The sequence below is a fragment of the Branchiostoma floridae genome, chromosome 1 (assembly GCF_000003815.2).
Source record: "Branchiostoma floridae strain S238N-H82 chromosome 1, Bfl_VNyyK, whole genome shotgun sequence".
In the NCBI taxonomy this organism is placed as follows: Eukaryota; Metazoa; Chordata; class Leptocardii; order Amphioxiformes; family Branchiostomatidae; genus Branchiostoma; species Branchiostoma floridae.
The window spans coordinates 14,735,232-14,762,724 of record NC_049979.1 but is presented as its reverse complement, the minus strand read 5'-3'; the positions used below and the strand labels follow the sequence as shown (position 1 = coordinate 14,762,724).

Sequence of the window (27,493 nt, the reverse complement as noted above, 5' to 3'; positions counted from 1 at the left end):
TTACATACTAAAGAAGAAAACTTAAAAAGGAAGCCTTTTTCTAAAGCAAAAGATTGTCAAGCCCCTGACTAACCTAAGAACTGCGTTCTGTAAGTGTATACTAACCGTGAGAGAACAAAGAGAATTCTATCAGGGAAACTTTCTAAAAGAAAAGCGTGTCATGCCCATGACACATTTAAGAATTGCGCTCTCTATTTGTATATTACAGAGTACGAAAAGAAATCTTTAAAGGAAACATTTTTCTGAAAGAAAAGTGCGTCATACACATGACACACTTAAGAATTGCGCTCTCTTTTTGTATACTAACAGATTACGAAGGGAAATCTTTAAAGGAAACCTTTTTCTGAAAGAAAAGAAGGTCACGTCCATAACACAACTAAGAATTGCGCTCTCTATTTGTATATTAAGAGAGTACGAAAAGAAATCTTTTAAGGAAACTTTTTTATAAAACTGGCAAAAACGTTATCAGGCTAGGGCAAAGTTGCATGGTATGTCAGGTGCTGGCCGCAGACTCCCTTGAAATAAGCCTGTTTGTTTAACCGTCAGACAGCAGATTCTCAGTGTGGACCAAGGTCAGTTTGATAAGGTCCTTGGCCACATCAAGTAAATAGTCCATTTCTGAACTCAGCTGAACCTCCTTGCTTCCAACGATACTGAGTCAGGACACGCGGACTCCACGGCTACGCGTTCTGGTATGACCTCTCTGTTGCGACCCGGAAGTATACTGGATATACTGGAAAGCGGTAGCCCAGAAACCCCCATGCAGTACGAAATCGTCGCCGAAATCAGGCATTTCACGGCAGTTTGAAGGCCAACTTTAGCTCTTGAAATCTCACCGTAACATAATATCTAAAAGTTCAAATGCACTGTATGTGATAGATCAACTTGTCAGGATCACGTAGATACCTTCTATAGCATAATCTGGCGAATATTATCTTTTCTATCGAGTTTTTCCGTGACGATGTCTTGTGCCTCTTTTCGGCGGTCAACACGTCCTCCAGCGACGCCATGATGGCGCTTTTAACCTCTGACCTCTCGGCTGACTAGTCCACATGTGTAGACGTTTTTTGTTTGGAGGCAAAGGAGGAAACTACAACACGTGCAAAGAAATTATTATCTACTATTTAGTTCTAAATGTTACATTGAAGATTATTAATATATCATCCGGGAAATAATGCAATATATATCCACATACTTTTTTCAGTGCACACCCCTGTGCCGGAATGTTCCATTAAGCCACGGACAAAGATGGAGGCCTGAGAGGTGTTTTGGCCGCTCCAACCACCTGTGCGCGACGAGGGGTGGGTTTGTACCATCCTCTCAGCTTCAACAGCGCTCAGAAGGTACGTCGATATTTTGTGAGTAAAATTTGTCTTGTCACCGTAGTTATCGTTTCTTTGTGGAGTGTAAAGACGACTTGACCTTCAGTGAAATTCCCGAGATGTGTGAGCGAACGTTTCAAGTCACTGCGCCTGGCCTTCATGCGCCAGCACTGGCGCGCTTCCAGCGGGGAAAATCGATACTTTTAACTCATTTCTGCATATCCCTGTCCAATCAGCAGGGCTGTCGGCGGATTACTGCGTCTGATGGACGACATGCAATAAAAGATTTGACCGTCTATTGGTCGTAAAGCGCGGCGCTGCGTGTTTCCGTTGCGTATAATGTCCTAATGACTGTGTTGTTTATCGTTACATGACGTTGACTGCGCCAGAGTCGTTCGCAAAGTGACCGCTCACCCTCCACCAGCCAAATTATGTATAGACCTGTAGGTCTTTGATTGTTGTTGTCCTTTCCCACGTGACGAAAATTTCTATTTCGTTCTTAAAAAACAAGACCTTTTACACAGAATCAGTAACAGTACTAGTACATAATATTAACGGGGGCCGCCCTAAGACGGTTCCCGTCGTAAGACGGTACGGATTTTTTGCTGATCTTATTATCCATAAGTACACCGTGTTTGTTGCCACTGACTATGCTGATTACAAAGGTAAATAAACCAAGTCCATGCACACAGCTTTAATTTGCATTCCAAGTATACTTTAACATATTTACTTCATGTTTTAAAAAAAACAGAATTCTAACAGTAATGTTGACAGTGCTGAATCACTGCGGTCACCGGCCTCTGCGTATTGGCGGCTCGTGTCGCTAACTATACGAACTCTTCCAAGCAGTCACACAACTGACATGATACACATAAATAAAGCTCCATAAAACACTATGAATATGGGTCTTCAAATGTTTGTTGAGTAGAAAAGCAACCAGAAGGAAGCGACATAAACATTGCCACCATTGTACTCCCGGCCGTGAAGGTGGCAGACTAGAGAACGCTCCAAAGATTTATTTGACTGTAACAAATGATTCGTGCTGTCTATGAAAGTAAGACTTGACAGAGAGATGTAGATGATATTTTCATATAATCAGACAGAGTTTTGTTGATGTTGGCGGTGTCTTTTTTTCGTAATGGTTCTTTTAGTCGGGCATTCACAATCAGTGCATTCAGCCCATTGCCCGTAAAACATCAGCTGGATTGTTCTAGGTACAGCCTTCCTCATGTGAGACAAGAAGTACATACAGTCACGATTTTACTGTCAAAAGAAAGCTAAAATATCATACTATTGATTTTTTTCTGTGTACTTAAATTTACCACTTCTGAAGAGAGCAGAATGTAAAAAAAGCGTACCGAGTTAGGCACACTGTCCAGCGTAGCACAAAATTGGAAGGTTACATACACGAAAATGTCTTACAGTGTTTGCTGCTTGTAACTCGCTGCGCAAAAGGTTCATGAACCACACGAATGCATTTCTTATTCAAGTATATTGTTCAAATCTATGTGTAAAAAATTCAGTCATCAAAATTTGACCACTCTCAGGCAACTAGCGATGGAGCGCCATGAGTTTGAGCGCAAGAAAAAGCGTACCGTGTTAGGGCACCTCCCGTTAATATTTACCATAAGGTTAGACCCATATCAGGCATATGACGTTGCAAGTGATGTAGTGATTTCTTTATTCATGGACTACACAAATTTTCACCCAAAAAAAATATTGGAGCTGCAAAGTTCATCGAAGCCAAAAGAAAAGAGATTGGTCCCCTAAACAGGGCACAGATGTCTTCAGATCTCTCCACAGAGGTTAACCTCATTGATCTCTCCATCCCTGTCCTGGGCAGCTGACTAATTCTATATTTACCTCTGGACCAGCTTTGTCTCCAGGGGTAAATTAGATCAAGGGATACATTATGGGTGGTCACCAGGCTAGGCGTTTGAAGTTCTCCTGTTGTTTGTCATTTGCATCACGTTTATCCATCATTTGTTGTAGTATTTAAAACTGATTATGCAAATAAGGTCGTCATTAGACCAATTGCCTAATCATTTTTCTCTACCCAAGTAGCACAAATTGTTCAAAGCATGATAATCTTATCTTACCAAAGAAGGCTATTGTAGTGTTTCCTCATAAATTATATACATGTGTCCCTGATTTGCATGATGTATGTGTAATAATAAACCTTTATTTAGCTTGATGCCACATGTATGAAATTAACATCTTAAACTTTTATCACAATTGGTATTACAGCAATTTCTTATTAAATATGCAAATGAAATCTTTATTTGCATAGTTGATATCTCTTGACATCGATCTCTTTCTCAGTTACATACCATGTGTCTATCAATATCATGGATGCAGTGGATTTATAAACTTTCCTATTAACTATGCAAATAAGTTGATGATTTGCATAATTGGTACTCTATTATGTGGCAATCTACATACCAAAAGTCATGACAATCTATCAATATGTTCTGGAGTTATTCTCTTCTTATCTTTGAAACAAATTCGGCCCCTGCAGTGCCATAAAAAGCCGTTAGGGTGCCCAAACTTCTAGCACTCTGCCCCATGACCATGATATAACCAAGGAGCTCCTTGATATAATGTCACCACTTTAAAATCATGACTGCTACATGTCCAGCACACAAGATATCAAATATGGAAGTTCCACTGCAGTACCACAGAAAGCCACTAGTGGGCCCATTATCAAACTTAACCTCCATTTTCCTGACCTCTACCCACTTATCAAATATCATCAGGATCCATCAAGGCTTCTCAAGTTATGCTGTTCACTGTTCACACACACAGACCCATGCATCATTGAGCCCATGATGTGCAGTCATGCTGTTCTACCAAGTGTCTGATGATCCCCCAGGACAGGCAGCAGGCATGGCAGAGAAGTGCAAGGTGGGGGTGCAAAATCCCATTTCATAATGAAGAAATACATCCTCATTACCTCCAGTAAATGGCATTGTATTTTCACCTGTAAACTTGTTATGCAAGCCTTGCAGTAGTACTAGTAGGGGAAAATGAATATTCCATAGTAATGTTTCCTGTACCCTCCCAGTAGTATGTTGAGTTATGGGGAGGTGTGCCGCTTGCTGGAATTAAATCATGCCCATATAGAGTAGTGTTGGCTGCAGTGAGGATTAATCAGCATCCACACTCTGTGTTTCAGACATGTGGCTGTAACTGTGGAGGCCAGGGGTAAATACTGATTTTAATCATCTTAACTTTATTTTATTGTGAAGTGCATTACCCTCATTTTCTGCTTAGTTGTGCATTCTACTCACAGCAAAAATATACAGACTAGTGGACCATAAAATGACTTGTTATTTGTGAGAAAATGCATGTAATAAATCATTATAAGAACAATGGGAAAATTGATAGTTTCAAACAAGATATTCAGTTTAGAAGAAATAACAAAGCAATGAATGATTACTAGTATATGCTTGACAGATGTCACTTTTAATTAGCAAACACTTTAGCATGTTGATGTGAAAATGAAAAAAAAATTTGAATGAATTATGGCATTCTTGCCGTAATTACCTCTCAAGCAAAGCTTACAATAAAAACTCAATCATAAAATTGTATGACCATGTCCCATCCTGCAGTGCCAAGTACCGAGAGCAGGCGGAGGAGATCAGGAAGAGAATGGTGTACTCCAGCCACAGGATCGAGGTGATGGAGTCCGAGTTCCTGGAGATCAGGGAGAACCTGGAGGATGAGCTGAATGACACGGCAGAGGAGCTACAGTCACTTAAGGACAAGTTCTACAGGTGGGATAGAATAGGTCCCACCAACCTGATGACCATCCCATAGCTCTGCCCACCTGTGTCAAAACATGAATTATGCTAACTCTCATTCTTGCATTCTTTATCGAGATTGTTATTTTCCTGATATGTTCATGAAGTAGTAACAGTCTTTCCCCTTCCCTCTTGTAGACTAGAAAGAAGCCATAAGTCACTACAGAGGGTGAACCAGGACCTGGAGGAGAAGTTGCTCTCTATGGTAAGCCCATCAACAAATTAATGAAGGAATAACAAATTAATGACTTAACAGATGGACAAATGAATAAATGAGATAGATATGATTACTGAGCTTATTCATGACCCATAAAGTTGCATAAACCATAGTTTGACAACTGGCTTCTCTTGTATCAGGCTGCCCAGAGTGAGCGTACAAAGGCTTCCCTGAACAGAGACATCCTGGAGATGACAGAGAAGCTGATGAACACCAGACTGGCTCTCAACCAGCTGGAGGAGTCAAATGTGAGTCTGCTACCATAGAAGCTATGGCAAATAGAGCCAACCTTTCAAGGAATTCAACAGAATTACCTCGTAAGAATTACCTGTCCAAAGCATAATTGGATTTTAATGGATTTTTTTTGGTTGGCGGGTTTGAAACCCAATCACTCCTTCATGCAATGGTAACAATGTACGGCTGAGAATTCTGTCACTGTCTATGTTTTATTGTGTTGTCCATAGGACCGCTATCGGAAGGAGTGTAACTTGGCAGCCCAGCTACTCCAGTGTAACCCTCACAACTTTGTCTCTCCAAAATTCAGCTCAGTAAGTAGTCAACCTATCTTTTCTCACATTGGAATTGTTTACTTGTACTGAACTTTCTGCGGGAGAACTTCCTGTCACACTTGTAAAGCCTAGTAGCTTCCATTAAATTGTACAAACAAGGAAAATGAGCCTGTTTCCTTGTTTTTTTTTTGACATTTCAAGAGAAAAATGTGGTATGAGGTCAAGATGAAAACAGCAGGCTGGTAGGGAAACTTGCCACTGATTATATTCCTTAAAACTGTGTGTACCAAGAAACAAAATTTTCTTTTAGGCTAGAATGTTTTTATGTTGATCTTTCAATATGACACTATTTTTTGTAACTCAAATTGCTGTGTGTGTGTTGTGTGTGTAGCTTCCCCCTGAGCTGCAGGAGAGGCTGCAGCAGCATATGGAACAGGTCACCAAGAACCACAGGAAGGTCAAGGCTGCCCAGTCTGCCCCTGGTGCGCCGGCAGACGCTGTCGTCCCCACTGCTGTGCTGGCCGAGGTGCTCCAGAAGCCACATCCGGTTTGTTTGTTTGTTTTGGTTCAGATCCATTTGCAGCGTCTATAGATTAGTATATCTCTTCCTGCACGCTGTGCGCTTAACCATTAACAATATTTGCAAACTTTATAGATAAAGAACAATAACAGCTATATGTACTTGTCCAAGTACATTTTAGTCTTACTTGACATGCAGTCGTACTTGAGTTTCATCTTTTATATATGCATCTAAGAATCTTCTGGATTTTTGTTTGTCAGCTTATTTGGATATTGTTCAGCAGTGCCCATTACTGCTTTTCCTGGAGTCTTTGAACCCCCAAAACATTAAACGATAACAATTGTTTCTTGTCAACCTTTAAAGGTCCGCACAGTCCGCGGTGTGGGGGCACGCAGAGAGAAGATTCTGTTTGATGCCTGTGTGCAGACCAACCCAGAGGACATTGATCAGGGACATGGGAAAGTGATAAAGGCAAAACCGCTACGATTCACTGCGTATGGTGTGGATATGGGAAACACAAGAGATATTCCTAAAGCAGCAGAAACTGGCAAACCCACTGGAGAGTGGCAGCCAATTAAGGTTGCTGAAGACCAGGCTGCATCCACGACCTCCAAAGATACTCTCAAGGTCAGAGCCTTCATGCCCATATCAAGAGGAAAGGACACTGGACAGAACCTGGACCAGACACCCAGACTAACAAAGGATACTCAGAGACCCTCTGCCCCTGCTCCACAGCTCACACAAAGTGGAAATTCTGAACATGAAGCACAGATGCAACGCCCGAATGTCAATGGAGACTTTGAATCACAGGAGGGAGCGGGGGCCAAGAAGGTTCAGTCAAAGGTAGCGGGATCATCACATACAAGTCCAACCAAAGCTAAAAAGAAAGGAGCAGACCAGGCTTCAATAGGGAGCACCAAAGTCAGGGCTAAAAAGATAGGACCTACTACAGAAGAGACAGAACCACTACTAGATGGAGCTACTAGTGATTCAACAATTAATGTCAAAAGAGAAAAGATCCCTTCTTCCCAGCCTAAAGGGTTGAAGTCAGAAGCAGATCAGACACATTCAGGAAACAATAGGCTTAGAGTTAAGAAGACTGGGCCTCAAGGAGCAGATGGAGAAGAGACAGTACCATTGCTGGAAAAGGGTGCTGAAAGAAATGGTGAACTTGGTGGTAAAGGTAATGTTAAGAAAGTGCATCCTCAAACCAAGATACCCAGAGAAATAAAGGCAGAGTCAGGATCAAGCTTTGAAACTACAAAAGGAAAGACTAGGAAGACTCTGTCTGTCACTGAAGAAACTGAGCCACTACTAGAAACGAATGAGAATAGAATCTCTGAAGATGATGGAACCAATGATTCTGTTATTCATGTCAAAGGAAAAATACCTTTGTCGTCTCCTCAAGCAACAGAACTGAGCACTGCGGCAAGCAGAGCTATGAAAACTGTCTCTGTAGCAGAAGAAAGTGTGCCACTACTGGAAGATAGTAATGAGAGAGCCTATGAGCTGAATGATGATTCCATTGTTGAAGTCGAGGAGAAAGGACCATCGACCAGTCCACAGTCTAAAGTGGTGAGGCAAGATCAGACAGCTGCAGTGAGTGTCAAAGTCAAGGTTAAGAAAGCTGTTGCTGAGACAGAAGAGAAGCCTCTCATTGACCTTGAAAGTAACCTTGATACACGGGACAAAGCGAATGGTAGCGATCCCTCACCACAGGCTGAAGGCCCATCCTTGCTTTCAGATTCCGCAAAGATGAAGCCAGAGGCAGACCAGCCACCTGTGGATAATGTCACCCAGAAGGCTTCTACTGGTGCTGACTCTCAAAACTCAGATCTTCCTCTTAGTCTTACAAAAAGTCCTACTTCTCTTGATACCAAAGATGCCAAACCACCTTCTGAGTCAACTACACCAGGTACACCACAATCTGGAGCCAGACCAAAGAGCACTGTTAAAAAGACAAGTACAACTAAGGTGAAGAAAGTGACAAAAACTGGAGCTAAGAAAACTGGAACCAAGAAGAAGGTGAAAACACCTGTGATGAGTGGTGAGAAGCAAGAAAAGGCTAAAGAAAACAGTAGTCCAACCCAGGACAAACAGAATAGTAGTCCAACCCAAGAAAGAGGAGGGGGCTCAGATGAGCCTGAGTCACAGCAGCATCTAAGGAAGGACAACTCTAGCTCGGTCAGCAAAGACAACAGCAACATCAGTAAGGCAACACAGAAGTGTCCTCCTAAGGACTCTCAGACTTCTCTAGGAGTACACAAAGATACTGAAGAAGAAAACAAGGGAGCTGAAAGCAGGCAAGAAGGAAGCCGAGATAAGGAATCAATAGAAGGTGCACCAGTCAGCAGCCAAGCTGAGAAGGATGGAATGGAAGAAGCACCAAGTGAGGAAGATGAAAGGGCACCTAGGCGACGTAATAGTCTTGAGGCTGCACAGCTCACAGGGAGTTTGTTGGACTTCTGAAAAAAGAACTTGACTTACATGGCTTGATAAAATGAAGCTGCACATTAGATAACATAGTCAGGATGTGTATCAGGCTTTCAAGAATATACAGCATAATATATCAATAAACATGGATAGTATGTAGGGCATACAAAGGAACGATGTACATGTAAAGCTATTGGCAGAGTAAATGTTTGTGAAGAATTTGAGGCACTTTAAGCTGTGCAAATAACTATGCAAGATATGTTAGGCTGTTTGGTAGATCTGATATATCGTACTAGTACGTAAAATGTATTGAAAGTAACATACAGGTAAAGTCTAAAATGTCAAGCATGCATTTGAAAACTGATCTCTGCAATCCCTAAACGAGGGATATATCCTGGTTAATGTGAGAGATGTCACTGAATTTTTATTTTGCTAGTTGCCTGCACATGTGACCTGAATTTCACCAACCATATGCCCTGCTTGAGTTGATGGAGTTCTGTGAGCTAAGATCACTTCAGCAAAACCTTTTTACTTTTCGTTGCATAGTTGTTTATCATAAATACATAAATAAAAATCATTTACTTAGACATGTAGGTTGCATTATGTGAATGTATCATAGGTTATATGTGTATATTTTTGTGAAGTACAATCAGCAATCCTATGGAGTGTTAAAATGTCTCTTCCACTCATGGTTATCATGTATCATCCTGTTAGTCGTACATGATTTCTTTTGTGCCAAGCTAAATACGGAAATACATCTTTATGTATATTTGTGGTGATTTCAAATTTACATATACAAGGTTTGAGATGTGCAAGTTACTGAACTTGAATATGTAGTCTAAGATATACCCAGATCACCGCTTCTTCCAGCATATGTTATAGGTATTCAGTACATGTATTTATTGAATGAAGTTCGACATATCATTTAATTTCACATATTTTGTATTGAAAATAGGATGAAAATAGGGCTTGCTGCATGCAGCAATCAGAAACTTGTTTCACTCATCATTGCCGCTACACCAAAGTTGTAGTCTACACTGTTGCCTGAAATACATGTATATTCTCACATAAATATATACAGAACATACAATCAGCTACTTTGTAGTAAAGATTTTCTAACTGTAACATCTTTCTGGGAAATCAAGTTAATTGTTTGCACAAATAACCAGCTCGAAATGCACAAGAATTCCTTATGTGATATTAGATTCAATACTGAAATGAATATAGAAAGTAATAAAAATTATTGAAAGTAGCTATGCATTGCAAGGTGTGGTAAAATCACTCACCTTTTATTGTTTGAAGTAACATACATGTAAGTTACAAAGGAAGTGGGTAAATTGAGGTTTGTCTTGTTTTGGTAGATCTTAATATGTGATGCAGTCAACTGGATTGTGAAATAAAGTGAAACATACAATTGTCTACGTATACCTTTCTCTGGACCACTTACTGCATTATCTAACCTGATCTTGATAAGTTGAGAGAACCTCTGAATCATCTTAGTGGCAGTTCTAATTGGCATGCAAACTTGCAAAAGCTTGTGGTCCTTTGTACAAGGAACCAATACTGTAGGTGGTACACCTATCAAAGAAAATGTATGAAAATACTTAAATGACAACCCCAGCGGGTACATAGTACTTTCCTTGATCCAGTAGTAACATATCTAACACAGATGTTCACTTATATTACAGATGACAGTGCAACAATGCCATTGAAATTCTACCTTTGTTTTCATGTGTTTGGTAGGTGTTCAGGGGAAAGTCTTTCTTTGCATCACAAACAACTTCACACTGCCATAATGAATGCCATCTTTTAAATGTGAATTGTTACCAAGTACAAAACTATACCTATATTGTATCAATTTCATCTACAGTTACATGACACTGGGTTTGATTTATGAATGTCTAATGTATTTAAATCTAAAAAAATTATTTCACACTCACTTGTCTGAAATTACTTACCACCTTTGGATATTGGAGACACACAAAGAATCCACACAAGGTAGGGAAACAAGACTACCAGTACCAGAAAGTATCAGAAACATCCCATGTCCAACTTTTCCCTCACATATCCATATGGAGTAAGGACATAAAACTTGCATATATTGACTTTACTACATTTGAAACATGCTTTACATTAAAGATGTCTCTCTTGTCAATAATCTCCAGTTGTGGTATAACCACTCCTTGATGTTGCTACATTTCAAATTTAGTATCTAAGAAATTTTGGTCCATGTTTAAAAACAGTATCAACTGCTGCAACTGGCTTCACAAAAATTCATTCCATTGACTATTCATGCCAGGGATAAACAAGTTCACTAGCCCTATTGTCCCGGACAAGTGCATGTCCTATCCCACTTGCCCGACGGGCAAGTAAGATTTTTCAATGAGTGAGATTTTTTTATACTTGCCACTTTTCAGTCATGGCATCAAGCATTGGTCAACAAAGAAAAATAGAGCCAATAACAAGAATTCCATCGATGAAAGTAAAAATACATGTCATTTATTAAATTTTGGGCAAGTGGAAAGTTGGTTTGGGCAAGTAAATTTTCTATGTACTTGCCCGATAGGACAAGTGAATTTTAAAAAACTTGTCTAACCCTGCATGCAGAAACTTTTTTAGTTTGTTTCCTCAACCCAGTATCACAAGGTGTCACAAAATGCTCTAACTGATAAAAATGGCCCAAATCAAAAAGCTCAACAATCAACATGATCACAGACTACCCTTTCTCAACAAATGTTAGAAAAAAAATATTTGAAAAGTGAAAAATGTTTTCTATAAATCATTACAATTACTCATAGTCATACATTTTCCACTGACTACACATAACAATGGACTGCAAGCAAGACATAACATTACCATGTTAATGAAAAAAATCTTGCACACACACTGGCTAATTACTTAAAAAATCTTCCCCTTATGTTTCACACATAATCTACATGTATACACATGTCTACTTTAACATATGTCAGTACCTGTACAGTCCTATTATGGATCATGTAAAATGACCTGTACAACAAGCTACTACAGTTGAATTAGTTGTTTCTTGAATTTTTTTTCTTGGAGGACAAAAAATGGCAACAAATCTATAAACATTCTTCTTACACCTTTTTACCTCTAAAGTGACTCTGTATATATCCTCCAGATCATCTGAAAAATTCACCTCCTCTGTTTTTCAATCTAAAAATATCCAAGAACCAACTAATCCTATTGGAGCAGCCCTAGGAAGGAGTGTTGTTTACTGCCAGACAGAGACCTGTCCACTCCAGCTGCAGGTAGCCAGGGTGCTGCTCAGGACAGGGTGGGACTTCACATCTGTGCACGGGTTTGTGTACACGTTCAGCTCACGTGCACTCTCCCCCGAGTAGAAGTTGAAGTAGTGCACCTTCCCGTCACCGCTACCAGTCACGATCATCTGTCCATCTGGGGTAAACTCGCAGCCGATCCGATACCCCTGAACCTACAACATCAGGGTTAGGATCAGTTCAGCTTTACTCAAACTTTAGTCTTTAGATTTTACAGGTTGCTTCATGTCACAGCTATTGCTGCATGCCGGAAACCCTTTGTGTTATGCAAAATACAAAAATATAGCTGAAACAAAAAGTTAATTTCTAACCTTGTGTCCTTCAAAACGGACAGTCTTGTCCATGGCATATGGGCGAGATGTGGAGAAGAGGGCAATGTAGTCTCCATTAGTCTGGGCAATGAAGTTTGGCTTTGAGGGATGGACAGCCAGAGAAGGGCAGCTATATCGCTCCTGGAACAAAACAAATGAAATAAGTACATGTTTACATCAGATATACATGATGTGAAGACAAAACAAAGGACAGAATAAATTTCTTTCTGTCCATTTCCAATTTCTGTCAGCAGAAAACTCCAGGGCATTTTGCAACATGCTTTTACCCACATTACTTTCACATTACATTTATACCATACCATACTTATACAGCGACCTATACATGTAGTACATAGGCTCAAAGCTAAATCTTGAAAAGCCTGACATCCTTACACTGCCATCTATATTGTCTTACATGAAATATCTGGTTGGACAGCTTGGCTGCAGAGCTGAAGTCCCACACCATGATCGTCTTGTCGGCGGAGTCTCTTGCCACAACATCAGCGCTGCTGACAAATGATTTCCCGTCAGACAGGAAGGCCAAGTCCAGAACGGAACCAAACTTGCATTTAAAATCCCGAACAGCCTATTAACAAGTTCAAACATTTGTATTGGTTAGTCAATTTTCTGGTAATTGTTGCATCATGTAACTGTAATAATCACCCAAAAAGGCAGAAATCAAATTAGCGAAGGAAGCCATCACATCCTTACCCATACTGCTTTGCTTCAGGCCCCCAAACAAACAATAGCAGCATTGCAAAAAATAAAAATACACTGACAGACAAGCCAAACTTTCCTTGGTGGGAAGTCATACATGATCACATCTTACCTTGCCTGTCCTGCTGTCCCAAGCCTGAATGATGTCTGTGGACCCAGTCAGGAACAGGTTATGTTCCTGGGGATGGACTCGAACAACAGTCACAAAATTGGAATGGGGGAATGTTGACACAGTTTGACCTGGAAAACAATACATTGTCACATAAATGGACATTTGATCATATAGATCAATGAAATCCATGTGTATATTCTTTGCATTAATAAGCTAGACACATGCAATTTCATTACTAGTAATTGCATACTTCAGGTATATATATACCTTTGACTCCAATGGGTGAAAAAAAGTACAAATATATCATACTTGACAAAACCAGCAACAACAAAAATTGGTGCCAAAACCCTTCCTCAGCAGGGAGAGGGTTAAGTGAGCAGCATTCTCACCTGTCTGTGGATCGGTGAGCTGAGCAGTCTTGTCAAAGCTGCAGCTCAGCACTTTCTTGTCTGAAGTCCACGCAGCCATCTTCACTCCTGCCCTGTGATTGGTCAGAGTTCGGACACACTTGGCATCTCCAATGGCATCCCAGACTCTGACAGTCCTGCACATGGGAAGGAGAAGTAGACATCATTACAATTTACTCTGACTGGAAGTTGTTATCATCAAATGAAATCGAGGCTTTCTTAAAATGTCAGAATGACTCAGATTGATTTAAACAACACTTTGGAGTACAATATGCATTCCTGGGTGTGCTAAGTTATTTGATGCATGTTGGTCATAACTCATGAAGGCTACAATTTCCAAGGCATCACTGCTGGATGGAAAGATCGAAAAGCAATTGTATGATGGATAGCGTAGATGTCCTCTCTAATGTTATATTGAATAGGTTCTATTATTTTTCAATGGTTCTAGATTAGTCAATCTTAGATTCTTGATTATCTGTTAACCTTTAAGTTGATGAAGGATAATGGATAAGTGATCCTGCCTAGTAACATTTGTCATCATAACATAATTCAGACTTATGTCTGCCAGTTGTTTGAATTAAGATGAAATTAGATGAAATATAACAAAAAACTTTTAAGTATGGCTTACAGTGATAATTGATAATTCTCATACAGTTTACGGCTATGATACTCAGTACTTCCATTCTTCAGTGAGCATACTGTCAACTCTTATGTACAACCTTACCTGTCCATGGAGGAAGACAGGAGAAGATGGCTACAGTCGGCCTTGCACCACTCCACAGTGTTCACGGGACCCGTGTGGCCTTGCAGATCAACAAGTCTTTTCTCAGGAATCCTGCTTTGCAAAGCTTTCCCCAGGGCAAACACAATTTTGGGGTATGGTTCAAATATATCCTGTACTGCAGCCATGGTGGTGTCTTGTAGCACCATGCCGGTGGGGCTGGGGTTGCTAGGCGACCCATCTGGCTCTAGTCTGGCACGTTTGGGCGTGTAGGGATGGATGCCTGGTCCTCCATCAGAAGGAGAGAATTGGGAGTCATTTGAGGACACTCTCTTCATTCCACTGCCCTGTCCCTCAGGGGACCCAAAGTTCTGCTGTGACCAGTTCCCTTGGTTGTGTCCCTGAAACTGAGGGGGCGGTAGACCTCTTGGTCCAGGGGAAGGGGAACCCCTTGGTCCAGGGGGAGTAGGTCCTCTTAGCCCTGTAGGAGATGGTCCCCTAAAGCCAGTGGGAGAAGGTCCCCTTGGACCTACAGATGGGGATGCTCTTGGACCGGGAGGATTAGACTCCTGTTCTCCTCTCTGTCTCAACTGCTGCTGGCCACCTTGGCCCTGACCTTGCTGGAGATGGGATGAAGGTTGAACTTGGATGTCAAATAGTGATGGAGGATTGCCCTGGTGATTGCCTCCTCCTCCTGGTTGGCCTGCGGGATCTGGGAGCAGTGCTTTGGAAAGGCTCTCCTGGCCATCCGTGGTTTCTGCTCCCCATTTTGTCCTGGTTTTGGGTTGTTTCTGAGGGTCATCTGTCCCAGTGCTACGAGGGGTCTCCCAGCGACTTTGCTTTCCATCTATGTTTGACCTCACATTTCCCTCCCCACCAGGTTTGCTCTGCTCCCCGTGTGAAGGTGGCCCACCAGAGAACCTACTCCCTCTTCTCTCCTGCTGGCTGTCACCCTGTCTGTCCCTGGAGTCATGGCTGAACCTGCTGGATCGACCATCTCTGTCTGACCTGCTGTCTCGATCTCTTCCTTCCCTGTCCGGCCTGCCCTCTCTGCCAGACCTGTATGATGGCTGGTTTCTGTCTCGTCCCCAAGATGACCCCCTTGGCTCATCGTCTTGTCCAAACCTGCTCCTCCTTCCCCCTCGGTCATCCCTCCCTCCTCTGCCACCTTGTCCACCCCTGTCCCCCCGACCTCCACGTTCACCTCTTGGTCCTCTTCCTTCCCTGCCATTATCACTGCCCTGATTTCCTCGTGACATCTGCTGCAGTTTGTTAAATCCTAAAGGTACATAGTTTGCATTTCCCTTTTCATCAGAACCTTTCTTTTTGTCCTTCTCTGCTGGTGTGGGCCTTGAAGCTAGGTGACTAGATGCAGAACCAGTTTGTGGAGCCTTGGACTCAGCAATCATCTTGAGCCTCTCTGCCAAGCTAAGTGCAGGTTTTTGTTTCTCCTCAGTAGCTGGCTCTTCCTTCTTTTGAGGTTGTTCTGACTCCTGATCTTCCTGTTGATCATCCTGATCTTTGGGACCACGATTATCTCTCTGCCAAGGCTGTCCACTCCACCTTGTGTCTTTCCCTTCCCCTATATCAGGAGCTCTTCCCCTCGGACCCATTGGGCCAGGGTGCCGTGGCCTCTGGCTTTGATCCATTGGTCCAGGGAACCTTGGTCTTGGTCCCTGATCCACTGCACCAGGATTCCGTGGCCGCTCCATGGGCCGGGGGCCTTGATCTGCTGAACCTGGAAACCGTGGCTGCTGTCCTTTTTCCATCAATGGGGGATGTCGGGGTTGCTGGTCCATACCTCCAGGATGCCGTGGCCGCTGTCCAAAATCCATCGGACCTGGATGCCTGTGCCGTGGTCTTTGATCCATTCCGCCAGGATGTCGTGGTCTTTGGTCCATGGGTCCATGATGTCTTGGCCTTTGCCCATGATCCATGGGCCCACGAGGACCCCGAGGTCCATGTTCCATTGGATGCCTCATCCGAGGTCCCTGGCCCATTGGTGGGGGGTGGCGATGCCTTGGGCCATCCATGGGGCCACGGTGACGTGGGCGGGGTCCATGATCCATTGGGCCCATGTGCCTCATCCTCATCCTTGGCCCATGGTCCATGGGGCCAGGTGGTCGTTGGCCCATTTGGCCTGGGTGCCAGGACTGATGCCAATCTGGACTCTGCCAATGATCCTGACCATTCAGTCCGGGTGGAGGGCCATGTGGTGGTGGTCCTTGTGGTGGGGGACCCTGAGGGGGTGGCCCCTGAGGAGGCGGCTTTTGTTCTGTGTTGCCAGTTGCAGCTTGAGGCGTAGTCTGAAAGCCTCCTTGTTGCTGGGTTTGCTGTTCCTTCTGTTGTCCAGTCTGTTCAGGAGTACCTTGCTGCTGTTGCTGCTGCTGCCAGTTCTGCCACTGTTGGCCCCATTGGCCCCACTGACCCATTGCCATGTTAGGGTCCTGATACCCCTGCCCTGCATAATACTGGCTCCATGCCTGTGGATCATACTGTTGGTAGTTCCACATGTTGTTCCACATCATGTTGGGGTCCATGTTTGCCTGGCCAGAGCTGGTGTCCTGCGAGCCAGCCTGCACCTGCCCGGCCGTACTAACCTGAGAATCCACACTAGACGATGTTGCAGAGGTGGTTTGCGTCTGAGACGCTGGACTATTTTCCTCCGGTTGTTGACCTGTGGTGGAGGGTGCTGGTGGTGCACCTGTTGGTAGGGGGGGTTTCTCTGAGGGGGGTCCTGAGGGTGGAGGGGGCTGGGGTGTTACATCTGAGGTTGATGATCCAGTAGTCGTAGATTGTGTGACTGAACTGGTTTGTGGTGGGACTGCGGGAGGCTGCATGGCTGCCTGTGTACCGTACTGTTGCTGTTGTCCGTACCCGGCATAGTAGTTAGCCCACTGTTGATAGTCTCCCCATTGTCCATAAGCCTGTGCATATTGACTGTAGTCATAGCCTTGCGGCCAAGTCTGCCCATAGCCTTGTTGGGAATAACCCATTGCCTGCCAATCATTGGAATATCCTGCTGGGTTCTGAGCTTGGACATTGGTGCTCTGTGTGACCTCTGCTGACGCCACTTTGGCCTTCTTCCCGCCAGACTTGGAGGAACCTCGTTTTGCAGCTTTTGCTTGTCTTGCCGCGGAAGGTGGCCGCCCCTCCTCCTCGTCTGAACTTGAGCTCTCATACTGTACGAGCGCGTTCATCGCCACAAACTCACGACTAGACGTATTTTCCACAAATCAGAGCTCTTACAGGTAGTTGTTTTCACTGGATGTGTCCAGAATCAATGCGGAAAAATCCCGAACACAAGTCGTCAAAATCGCCTGTCCATCACGGACGCCGCCATGATACTGCACAAGGTGCATTGTGGGTGGATGCTCGATTTACTACAAAGATCAAAATGGAGGAAACTGTTCTTCAATTTAGGGATGACACGAATAATCATTTATGAAATGACTGCACTAACATACAATTTAATGGTTATTAAAGAATGTTTATTTGTAAACCGACTTGGAGTATGTATCTAAATTAATGGTTTTTGTGCCTCTGTTGGTTATGTGTCGTGTTGAAAACTAAATATAACTCAATACTCCCCTAAAACTCTTAATAGTTTCTTCCACCGGGACTTATTGCATGAGGTTTGCAAAGAAGCAGTGCGGTTCTGTGGGATATTACGGTATATGGAAGTCCTATTGCGTTATATTTCGATTTTCAGATTAAGTCCAATTCTAAGTCGTCTCATTTCTATTGTTTATTCTCTTGTTCTCCCCCCAGCGCAAGGAGAAATTCGGTGTGGAACTGTCCACGTTGCAAGCGGGGAGCACGTTGTGAAATTTCATCACTCAATATGGCAGAGGAGGGGGCAGTTCCGGGTGTGGAGAACCTGAAGCTTCAGGATGGAGAACAGAACCCGCCAGAGGAGGAGACTGAGGACCAACTGATCACTCCATGGGAAGTCACGTCAGGAAGTCAGAAAGGTGTTAACTATGACAAGTTAATAGGTAAGTTTTTTTGTTTTTTTTATTCAGAAGGAGGACTGTGTTAAAATTTTGAAGCAGGGGCAAATGATGAAGAGTAGAGTAGAGTAGAGTTCTTCATTTTGGTAAGAGTATGAAAGAAAATGAAATAATTTCCAAAATTACCCATGCATGAGAGAGTATCTAGAATGCCTAAATAATACTAAAACGTGGACTGTTTGTTAGAATACAAGTTAATAGTGAAGTAAAAATAAGGTAAAGATTCAAGGCAAATAAAAGTAAAATAGTTGGTTCGCCACAAGTTAACCACAGGTTAAGTCGCTACTCTAGAAGAATATGAGCATTGACTTCATACCTTTTAATTGTTTGAGCATGCTTTCTTACAAAAAAAAAGGAATTGCCCTAAAGTAACGCTACTAGTATCCAAAGGAAAACCGAGATGCTTCTCCAAAGAATTTTCAACTGTATTCATTCTAGTACAATTTCTACTAATACTATTAACATTTTCCAAATACGGTGTACATTTATTGGGTCTGAATGTGTGCTTAATGACACTATTCCCTCTTTCAACCTCCTTGGTCTATTCCATTGCAACAAATATGCAAATCATAAGTCATCAGATTGTGAAGCAAAATTTCCTTTATTAATTTATTTGTTTTCACATCCTTTGTCTTCCATCATATCTCTGTCTGCAGCCCAGTTTGGGAGCACGAAGATTGAACAGGACCTAATTGACAGGATTGTGAGAGTGACAGGAAAGCCCGCCCACCATCTACTGACTAGAGGCATGATCTTTTCACACAGGTGAGCACAGCTTTATGTATTTGTTCACACCTTTGTGTATGTTCTTATTCACTCTACAATCTTCAAGTTTACTGTTATGGCTGACATCCATTAAACAAAGTCAAAGTCAAGACATGCAATTGTGTGCAGATTTTTTTCTGCAAGTTTGAACAAGTTGGAAAATTGCTAGGGTTAGTTAGGACTTGACTTGGTGTTGAACTCAGCCAGATTGGCCATGGTCTGAGTTCACAATAGTGCAGCTCGTCTGACATCCTTCCTGAATTACTGCATAGCAAGGGAATATGTTATAATTGTTGAAATGATGTTCATACATTAGGACATGATATAATGGTCAGGTGGTCTATTATATTTAGATTGTGCTACTCATTATTTTTTTTTGTCTCAAGAGCAATTCATTTTTGTTTCACTTATCAGATTTTTTTTATTCTCTTGCTTCATATAGGGATGTCAACCTGATCCTAGATGCCTACGAAAAAGGGAAGCCATTTTTCCTATACACAGGGAGAGGGCCATCATCAGAAGCAATGCATGTTGGACATCTCATTCCCTTCATGATTACCAAGTAAGGATTATTTTATTGTATCCATATAGTTCTTCCAACACAACCAAGATAGTACACACTTCCGATGTTTTGGTATTTACAGATTATTTTAATGTAGATTTGTATCCTACGTGTATTTGTATCATCTTCCTCTAAAGGTTGCAGCAAATACTGTTATGAATGAATATTTTATACCTGAGTCACATCAGCACTTTGTTCCATTTTTACATTTCTGTTCAGGTGGTTACAGGACATTTTTGACGTTCCCTTGGTGATCCAGCTGACTGATGATGAGAAGTTTCTGTGGAAGGACCTGACAGCAGAGGAGGCCAGAAGACTGGCTAGTGAGAATGCCAAAGACATCATTGCCCTGGGCTTTGACGTCGACAAGACCTTCATTTTCTCAGACATGGACTACATCGGGTTAGATGGCATTCATACACAAGTTCTCTATTGGGTTAGATGTGGACTGCTAGGCAGCTTGTACGGCAAGGTTTCTCTGTATCTGTCATTCTCAGTCAACAGGACAGAACATTTACTTTTTGATTAACTTTATGCCAGCAATTATACAACTAAAATATTTCTGACCTCTCCATGAGAACTACGTCCAGTTTATACAAGTTTTGATACTGTTGACCTTTGCCCATCCCACAGCAGGTTCAGTTTTGCAGTTCTGTATATCTTGATGATTGAAGCAACATTTTATGTTGTGATGCCGCAAAGCAGCTTGTGTTGAAATTTCACTTATCAATTTAAGTACTTGAGATAGTTTGTATGTGTATACCTATTGGACAAAGTATGACATTAACCATTGTATTTGTCCAGCTCTTCACCAGATTTCTACCGCACCATGCTGAAAATTCAAAAATGTGTCACCTTCAACCAAGTCAAGGGAATCTTTGGCTTTGGGGACAGTACATGCATAGGTTAGTATTTCTTTCGTAATATCATACTATTGGTCCTGTCAGAAATTGTGTTTTTTGTGTGCATTATCCTGACTTAAGATGTCACAGATTCTACACGTTTCTTTTGTTTTCAGGAAAGATCAGTTTTCCATCTATCCAGGCAGCCCCATCCTTCAGCTCATCCTTCCCACAGATCTTTGGGGGTAGAAAAGATATCCAGTGTCTGATCCCGTGTGCCATTGACCAGGTGAGTCCTGGGAAAATAAACTACATGTATACCGAAATGTTGATTTTTATCTGCTATGTCAGGTGCTCTAGTTGACATCACAGTAAGGATATAAGGGAGCATAAAACTAGCTTTAGATATTTTATGACTTCATTTTTATGCATGGGTGTTGATCATAACCAGCAAGCTTTAGGCACTTTGCCCTAATGTGCAACAGTGGATGGTTTGACACAGGTCAAAATTTTAAAATCATGTGATCATAGAATGTTTGCTTAATTGTTATTTCTAATGTAACTCATAGTAATAAATTACTAATCGCAGTGCTTTTTGGGAGCCATGGTGGTTGTAGTAGTAGGTCGAGGACAGCAATTGACATCAGTAAGCTAACAAGCAAGTGATAGCAATGATATCATCTTACAGTATAGTAGAATACATTATATGAAAGATGAAATACAGCCATGAGCCTTATGCAACTTTGCAAACTTTTTTTTTTCTTCAGGACCCGTACTTCAGAATGACGCGTGACGTAGCTCCCCGTCTGGGCTTCCCCAAGCCTGCTCTGCTCCACACCACCTTCCTGCCTGCTCTGCAGGGGGCCATGACCAAGATGAGTGCTAGCGATGCTGTCTCCTCTCTCTACCTAACAGATACAAATGGACAGATCAAGAAGAAGGTATGGAAATCAACGACATAAACCATGTTTGTATGTGTAAACTGTGTGGCTTCTCCTTGGAGAAAAGATTATTGTTCACTGATATCAGATCTATGAATCCTCCTCTTGGACAGTATGGAGTTTTTATAATCAAAGTCATTTGTAGTTATACAACAAAAATGCTTACATTTTCAGACTTCATAGGATGTTTGCGACATGACCATGATGGTTGGTTGAACCTGAAAGAGTCAGATTTATGAATTTCCATGTGTATACATTATATGATATATAATGTGACTGTAACTGTTACTTTGTTATTGCATATACAACTTCAACTTTACCTGGCAACTTCCAAATTTGATAATCCAACATTACAGGCAGTACTTTAGCCTCATTAAGTCTCGCTTATAGCAACCCACCCAACGTCCGCTGGTCTCCTAGAGGGGCCAGTTACAGCCCCGGGCAGCAGAGTTTGTGTTACACAGACTAGCAGTACTTCAGTCATAGTCATATCAGTGCAACCTTACTGTATAAATGGTTTCTCTAATAGAATTTTATGTCTTGCACAGATCAACAAGTATGCGTTCTCCGGAGGGCAGGCAACAGTGGAGGAGCACCGCAGACTGGGAGGGAACGTAGATGTGGATGTGTCCTACATGTACCTCACCTTCTTCATGGAGGATGATGACAAACTGCAGCAGATCAGAGAGGTGAAATTGGTTTAATTCAGTTCTGTCTTGTCATTATTGCAAAATGAAAAATCCATTACAATTATACTTGGAAAGTTCAAGATTCAACAACAGGAAATGTTGCAAATCCAACATGTTAATTTGTTACAGAATGAAAGTGGATATGATATGTGACCTGCTTCTCTTAGATGCTTCTTCCTTTTCCCATTATATCTTAAGATATTTTCACATTCTTGTGACATTTCAAGTTGCAATTTTGATATCATCAGATTATTAAACTTCTCCTTATTGGACGTTTTAGGAGGATATTTCCTATCAAAAACAATCACAGATGTAAGTGTAATTCCTTGTCCTTTTTCTAGGATTACTCCAGTGGCAAAATGCTAACAGGAGAGCTGAAGAAGGAACTGATTGGAATCCTGCAGAAGGTCGTGTCTGAGCACATTGAGAGGAGAAAAAAGGTCACTGATGAAACTGTCAAGGAGTTCATGACACCAAGGAAGTTGAAATATAATTATTGAGCATTAGAATATGTGTAAAATCATTCTCTGAGTATAAGGATATGTGATTTAACAAATGTACACAAAGAATTATAACGATAATACAAATGTTTACCAAAAATCTCCAAAAGTCAAATGTTACTATGGTGAGTACATTGACAACAGTATGAAAGTCCCTCTACAGGGTTCAAAGTAGCACCCTATCAACTACAGGTGATGGCTGGTAGTACCTCAACAAAGATGCTCCCAATAATGTACCATGTACCACTATTTCACCACATATGGTTTATACATGTATCCAATGGTGTACTTGATAATGACAGGTGTAACATGAAGATATGTGTGAGACCAATCAAAGAAATAATGACGAAGAATGAAGAAGCAATTTCTTGAGTCTTGTTGTATCAGTACATGTGTATTTATCTGCTCAGTATCTAGATTCCAAAAAGAATGAATACAGGTTGTACTTTGGGCTATTTTAAAGTTGAAATCCTTACTACTTTAAATTAGAAATTCCTCACTCCTCAGTATGTGTTACAACTTAAATTCAATATACGAAAAATTAGTTTGTCACCACCCTGCCTTAAACATCCTTTCATTGCATTGATTTAATTCTATTAGAATTTGAATGGATAAGTAAAACTGTTGGGTGGTGCCTTTATTATTTGTAAAGTAGCAGATGACTGGCTATAATACAACTTTTTTAATGATGTGTTGTTGGAAATAATCTTTTTATTTACCACTTAGATGTCTGACTGGAAGAAATTTGCTTAAAAAAGAAAGTATAGATAGATGATTTAACAAAAGAGATAACTGTTTCACTGTTAGTGTTTAATACATGTATATGTAAATTATATGTGTGGTTGTCCAAATGCAGCCTATGCATATGCTTTATGTCAGCATGACACCATGCTATACCAATATTATTCACATGCTTGTTAAATATAGCAAGAAGAAATAAAGAAACTAAGCATTGAATACATTCTGTGCTAAGTTTTATTTTCCTGACACTTAAGTACAATGCAACCTTAAAGTAGTATATTATCAATTAGCAGGTACAACAAAGTAAAAGTTCAGGTAGATACACATGTTGCTCAGCACTCTACAGTCTACATTACATTCAGTATACATGTACTTTCAAACCCAAGTAAAGGTTGACTAAACGATGTTTTTCTTTGTCAAAAATCATTTACAGCAGATTGAAGACTCATTGTAAGTTTTTACATCTTTCCATATAACATGGCAATTCTGTCATGTAATGATATTGATATCACATAAGAATAGACTGGGTCTAAAACATCTTTCTACACGAGTACAACAACTACAAGTAAAAACATACTTTAGGCTATAATACCACTTGCACTCAAAAAGCATCGGCATCACAAGCTATCATACAAGGACTATGGTCACTTTTTACAGAATTCCTTCATAGTTAGTCTCAAAGTAATCCTTTTCTACTCTGCTGCTGTAAAAAGAATGAGATTGGATCACACTTTTCCTTTAGTTGTCATGTACCAACACTGGACATTTCATGCTTGTACATATATGATAATATTTGTATATTAGCAAACTAGTACAAATCTGGTGCTATATGGCACACTTAAATTGCTGAAAGTTAGGTCGTATTGCTTTAACCACTTGTGTGACTGTTTTAAGCCTCCACAGCAGCTGCTGCCGTGTCCCTGTCATGTGACCTGCCGGGAGTTACGCTGGTGGAGGGGCCGGGGTCTGGTGATGCTGGAAATTGAACAAAGGTGAATTTCCAACATTTCCCAGTACTTTGATAATTTCAACTTTTTCAAATTTTGTCTCTCCAGGGAATATTTACCCATATGGTTACTGTGGCAGGTATCCATTTAAGCTGTAAGAACATAAGCCATGGCAGAGTTGTGAAAATGAGCAGGAAATTTCCCTGATAATGTGAGGCTTCTGCCAAAAAAACAATCACCATTATACTTACCAGCCTCCTCTTGAGCTGTGTCCTCTGTGTTGACAGACAGGCAGCTGTTGACCTGCTGCTGTGTTTCCTCACTCACACCATTCTCACACAGAACTAGCTGCTTCAGGGTCACAGGGTAGTTCTGCACCAGGTCCAGAAACACCTGAGGATGAGACATAGAGTAATGTTTATTGATCTTTTTCTCAGCAGTCATGGACTCCTCCATCTTGATTACAATATCTGCGAGTTAAATTGTCGTTGACACCAGAGCTCAGGCTCATTGTCCAAGTTTTCCTAAACTAGCTTAAATGGAATAGCCCTTTGTGTGGAAGGTGAAATGAGAAAACAAGCCTATAACAAAATTTCATCTGCAAAATCCTTATGAACTTCTCAACTAATCTGTTTCACCAAAAAAGATTATCGCTAGGATTCAAAAATTGTCAAAATGAATGACAAGCCAATGTAAATGCAAACATAAAATCTAGATTGTTATATCCCTACCTGTCCTCCAAACTCTGTCAACCCAGTCCCCTCCATGTCCAGCACCTCTAATGTCCTGCTGCCTGCCACAACCACAGCCAGCATTCCAGCTCCATAGTCTCCTATGGAGTTATAGTCCACACATAGAGTTCTGATGGTGGAACTGCTAGCTAGTGCCACTGACAGTTGGGCCCAACCTCGTGCAGTAATGGCTGGGTTGGCACTCAGGGTTAGGTCATGAATTCCTGGCAAGGGAAATGTTATCATCACATGTATGTCATTAAAAAACAACGTATGTAACATTTTCCACTTACATTCAATAGGCAATGTTCAACTCTTGGAATAATGGAATACCTTACACCAGTAAGTCTAAAGAAAACAAGCGTACAGCTTTTGAACACTCAATGGGTCAAAGGAAATTTTGATATACTAAAAAAAAAAGAAGTTACAACAACACCATGACACCTAGATAAACACAAAACAGATACATGCCCATTCCAGCTATAGACCAGACTTTGCAAGTGCTTCTCACCTTGTCTAGCTCCATCAGGAGGTAACAAGGCGCTGATGAGTTTGATGGAGCCATCCCCCAGCCGGCAGTCCCCCAGGTCCAGCGAGGTCAGGAAGGGGTGGGTGGACAGTGATGGGATCAGCACAGTCAGGCCTTCATCACCCAGGGGGCTACCATGGAGGCTACAAGGGGCAGAACAAATCCCATTAAAAGATATATTCTAAAATTAAGTAAAAATTTGAAGACTGATATCAATGTTAGATTATTGCCAACATAACAAGGCTCCATGCATCATACTTTATCGTGCTCTTTTTCATAGATATTCCACCAATTTAACATGCATTTTACCAAATCTGTACCTAATAGGTAACAGTTTACACTTTACACAAAGAAAGTGATGGCAGTAAAATTTACCAAGATGTACCAAGTGCAATACAAATGGCTGGGCACGATTGAAGTCTCTGAAACTGCCGACAAAACGACAACGCCAGGCCATGTAGCGTTACACACACGCGATCTGATCATATAACACGTTACAGCTTGTCAGTGTAATGTGACATTTAATACAATAACAATAACAACTCATGTAGCATATCAAAAATCATCTGCCCCGGACATGACTTCTAAAAATGATTAACTAACGTGACTTACAACAATGAATTTAGTGATCTATTCCTTGTCAGCGCCTCTCCTAGAAGTCTCGCTCGGCTGCTGTCCGAGACTACGCCCAGGTTCAAGTTCAGTTGTACGATGGACTTGCTCTCCCCGATCGCCGTGGCCAGCGGCCCGAAGTCTTCGTCGTCGATCTTGCACCCTCTAAGGCTGAGCAGGCGTGTGGAGTTGTTCTTTAAGGAGTCGCAAATGTCTCGGACCTCCACCGTGGACAGGTGTTCACCTGAGATCTGGATGGAGCCGAGCAGCATGTTGCCGGGCATCCTGACACCTGTTATACGTGCGAGACAGGCTCGCTTTCTCTTATGTCTTAACCAGAATGTAACCTTCTGCAGGCCTCTATGGCGGTAGGAGTGTCACGAGGTAGCTTGACAGGTAAAGAAATGGTGTGTTCTACGCGTCAAGTCGTTTTAAACAGGTGAATTTTACGCCAAAGGTTCAAACGGGTGAGATGAAGAGTCGCGCGGCTGCAATCCAAGTCTCCATACCGACCGGCCAGCACGCATGTGTGGTGACCTATGACCTGTGGTGGTAACGCAGGTGTGTTTGTTGTTGTTACTTGTTCACATGTGAAACACAAACAGCTCACCCGAAGCTGAGGCTAGGGTCAAAGTTTCAATCGCGACGACCGAAACGGTCAGCCGAAAGTTCATCAAAAACTTTCGGTGCATGAAAAATAGTTTCAGTGTAACGACTAACGTTACATGACTTCCATCACTTCCATTACAGTATCTAACTTCCAAGCAGAGGTTCAGCTCCGGCTGCTTTTTGACGTGTTTTAGACTAACCTCAGCCTGGAGAGTGCGCAGTAACTGCATTTAATAATAGCAATAAAGCTGACATTGCATGAACTTCATGAAGCAAGGGTATTTTACCATAACCTGGAGGTTTTTTGTATTTATTGAAGTGGCAGTAATGTGGTGAGTTTGTCACTAACGTTAGATGTAAATCTTCTGAAAGTGAGAAATTGATTTTGGATGGGACAACTTTTGACGAAAGGTTCATGTGTGTCATACCATGATCAATCTGCTTGCTGTATCTACCCTGGGAGTCAGCCTCCAGCCAAGCGCGGAATTTGTTCGGGCGCAGCAATTGGCCACAGCCAATGTATTATGTAGTTCTTTCCGCTTACCTTGATCAGCACTGCGGGCAATAATGACGAGGAAGGCGCCATGGAGTGAGGTGCCACTCTGCATTACACCTTCCTGTGCTGCTAATGTAAGGTC

General features: G+C 41.8%; 5 protein-coding genes across 7 annotated transcripts in view; 2 read left to right on the top strand and 3 right to left on the bottom strand.

Annotated features, from left to right (window-relative positions):
• LOC118411546 (vacuolar protein sorting-associated protein 53 homolog) overlaps nucleotides 1-1,143 on the bottom strand; it is a 9,722-nt gene extending 8,579 nt beyond the window's left edge. For both annotated transcript variants that reach the window (XM_035813900.1, XM_035813908.1), the window contains exon 1: nucleotides 996-1,143. In XM_035813900.1, coding sequence (XP_035669793.1) covers nucleotides 996-1,010 — 15 coding nt within the window. In that variant the 5' untranslated portion in view covers nucleotides 1,011-1,143. The remainder of the gene's footprint in view (nucleotides 1-995) is intronic.
• A 49-nt stretch (nucleotides 1,144-1,192) lies between these two features.
• LOC118411542 (mucin-17-like) lies at nucleotides 1,193-10,229 on the top strand. 2 transcript variants are annotated; one of them, XM_035813876.1, is made up of 9 exons: nucleotides 1,193-1,343; nucleotides 4,128-4,226; nucleotides 4,498-4,526; nucleotides 4,934-5,098; nucleotides 5,264-5,330; nucleotides 5,483-5,590; nucleotides 5,807-5,890; nucleotides 6,243-6,398; nucleotides 6,735-10,229. In XM_035813876.1, the coding sequence occupies exons 2-9, from the start codon at nucleotides 4,161-4,163 to the stop codon at nucleotides 8,838-8,840; spliced, it is 2,781 nt and encodes a 926-aa protein (XP_035669769.1). In that variant the 5' UTR covers nucleotides 1,193-1,343; nucleotides 4,128-4,160; the 3' UTR covers nucleotides 8,841-10,229. The 2 variants fall into 2 exon arrangements, with proteins under 2 accessions (XP_035669769.1, XP_035669779.1); XM_035813886.1 differs by having other exon boundaries at nucleotides 1,226-1,358.
• A 1,056-nt stretch (nucleotides 10,230-11,285) lies between these two features.
• LOC118411536 (collagen alpha-1(III) chain-like) lies at nucleotides 11,286-17,749 on the bottom strand. The gene is made up of 6 exons (XM_035813862.1): nucleotides 14,378-17,749; nucleotides 13,636-13,790; nucleotides 13,247-13,374; nucleotides 12,833-13,003; nucleotides 12,418-12,558; nucleotides 11,286-12,261 (listed from the first exon to the last, which is right to left on the bottom strand). Exons 1-6 carry the CDS (start codon nucleotides 17,572-17,574, stop codon nucleotides 12,040-12,042), a joined length of 4,014 nt encoding a protein of 1,337 aa, XP_035669755.1. The 5' UTR covers nucleotides 17,575-17,749; the 3' UTR covers nucleotides 11,286-12,039.
• A 179-nt stretch (nucleotides 17,750-17,928) lies between these two features.
• Nucleotides 17,929-23,643, top strand: LOC118411605 (tryptophan--tRNA ligase, cytoplasmic-like). The gene is made up of 10 exons (XM_035814069.1): nucleotides 17,929-18,047; nucleotides 18,146-18,372; nucleotides 19,044-19,152; nucleotides 19,595-19,714; nucleotides 19,934-20,116; nucleotides 20,519-20,619; nucleotides 20,733-20,845; nucleotides 21,324-21,497; nucleotides 22,046-22,186; nucleotides 22,528-23,643. Exons 2-10 carry the CDS (start codon nucleotides 18,219-18,221, stop codon nucleotides 22,684-22,686), a joined length of 1,254 nt encoding a protein of 417 aa, XP_035669962.1. The 5' UTR covers nucleotides 17,929-18,047; nucleotides 18,146-18,218; the 3' UTR covers nucleotides 22,687-23,643.
• Nucleotides 23,644-23,647: 4 nt separating this feature from the next.
• Nucleotides 23,648-26,974, bottom strand: LOC118411624 (leucine-rich repeat-containing protein 73-like). The gene is made up of 5 exons (XM_035814102.1): nucleotides 26,247-26,974; nucleotides 25,617-25,777; nucleotides 25,106-25,329; nucleotides 24,626-24,767; nucleotides 23,648-24,402 (listed from the first exon to the last, which is right to left on the bottom strand). Exons 1-5 carry the CDS (start codon nucleotides 26,528-26,530, stop codon nucleotides 24,317-24,319), a joined length of 897 nt encoding a protein of 298 aa, XP_035669995.1. The 5' UTR covers nucleotides 26,531-26,974; the 3' UTR covers nucleotides 23,648-24,316.
• Nucleotides 26,975-27,493: the final 519 nt, after the last annotated feature.

What these genes read in the sequence shown, in the direction of transcription:
- LOC118411542 (XM_035813876.1), top strand. Translation starts at nt 4,161, where the DNA reads ATGCTGTTCTACCAAGTGTCTGATGATCCCCCAGGACAGGCAGCAGGC. An exon ending in TGTAACTGTGGAGGCCAGGG is followed by an intron (nt 4,527 to 4,933) that starts GTAAATACTGAT and finishes CCCATCCTGCAG; the next exon opens with TGCCAAGTACCGAGAGCAGG. An exon ending in AGGAGAAGTTGCTCTCTATG is followed by an intron (nt 5,331 to 5,482) that starts GTAAGCCCATCA and finishes CTCTTGTATCAG; the next exon opens with GCTGCCCAGAGTGAGCGTAC.
- LOC118411536 (XM_035813862.1), bottom strand. Translation starts at nt 17,574, where the DNA reads ATGAACGCGCTCGTACAGTATGAGAGCTCAAGTTCAGACGAGGAGGAG. An exon ending in CTGTCTTCCTCCATGGACAG is followed by an intron (nt 13,791 to 14,377) that starts GTAAGGTTGTAC and finishes TCCCATGTGCAG; the next exon opens with GACTGTCAGAGTCTGGGATG. An exon ending in TGTCCAACCAGATATTTCAT is followed by an intron (nt 12,559 to 12,832) that starts GTAAGACAATAT and finishes GTTTTGTTCCAG; the next exon opens with GAGCGATATAGCTGCCCTTC.
- LOC118411605 (XM_035814069.1), top strand. Translation starts at nt 18,219, where the DNA reads ATGGCAGAGGAGGGGGCAGTTCCGGGTGTGGAGAACCTGAAGCTTCAG. An exon ending in ATGGACAGATCAAGAAGAAG is followed by an intron (nt 21,498 to 22,045) that starts GTATGGAAATCA and finishes TGTCTTGCACAG; the next exon opens with ATCAACAAGTATGCGTTCTC. An exon ending in AACTGCAGCAGATCAGAGAG is followed by an intron (nt 22,187 to 22,527) that starts GTGAAATTGGTT and finishes TCCTTTTTCTAG; the next exon opens with GATTACTCCAGTGGCAAAAT.
- LOC118411624 (XM_035814102.1), bottom strand. Translation starts at nt 26,530, where the DNA reads ATGCCCGGCAACATGCTGCTCGGCTCCATCCAGATCTCAGGTGAACAC. An exon ending in TCCTGATGGAGCTAGACAAG is followed by an intron (nt 25,330 to 25,616) that starts GTGAGAAGCACT and finishes TTCCCTTGCCAG; the next exon opens with GAATTCATGACCTAACCCTG. An exon ending in CACAGCTCAAGAGGAGGCTG is followed by an intron (nt 24,403 to 24,625) that starts GTAAGTATAATG and finishes TTCAATTTCCAG; the next exon opens with CATCACCAGACCCCGGCCCC.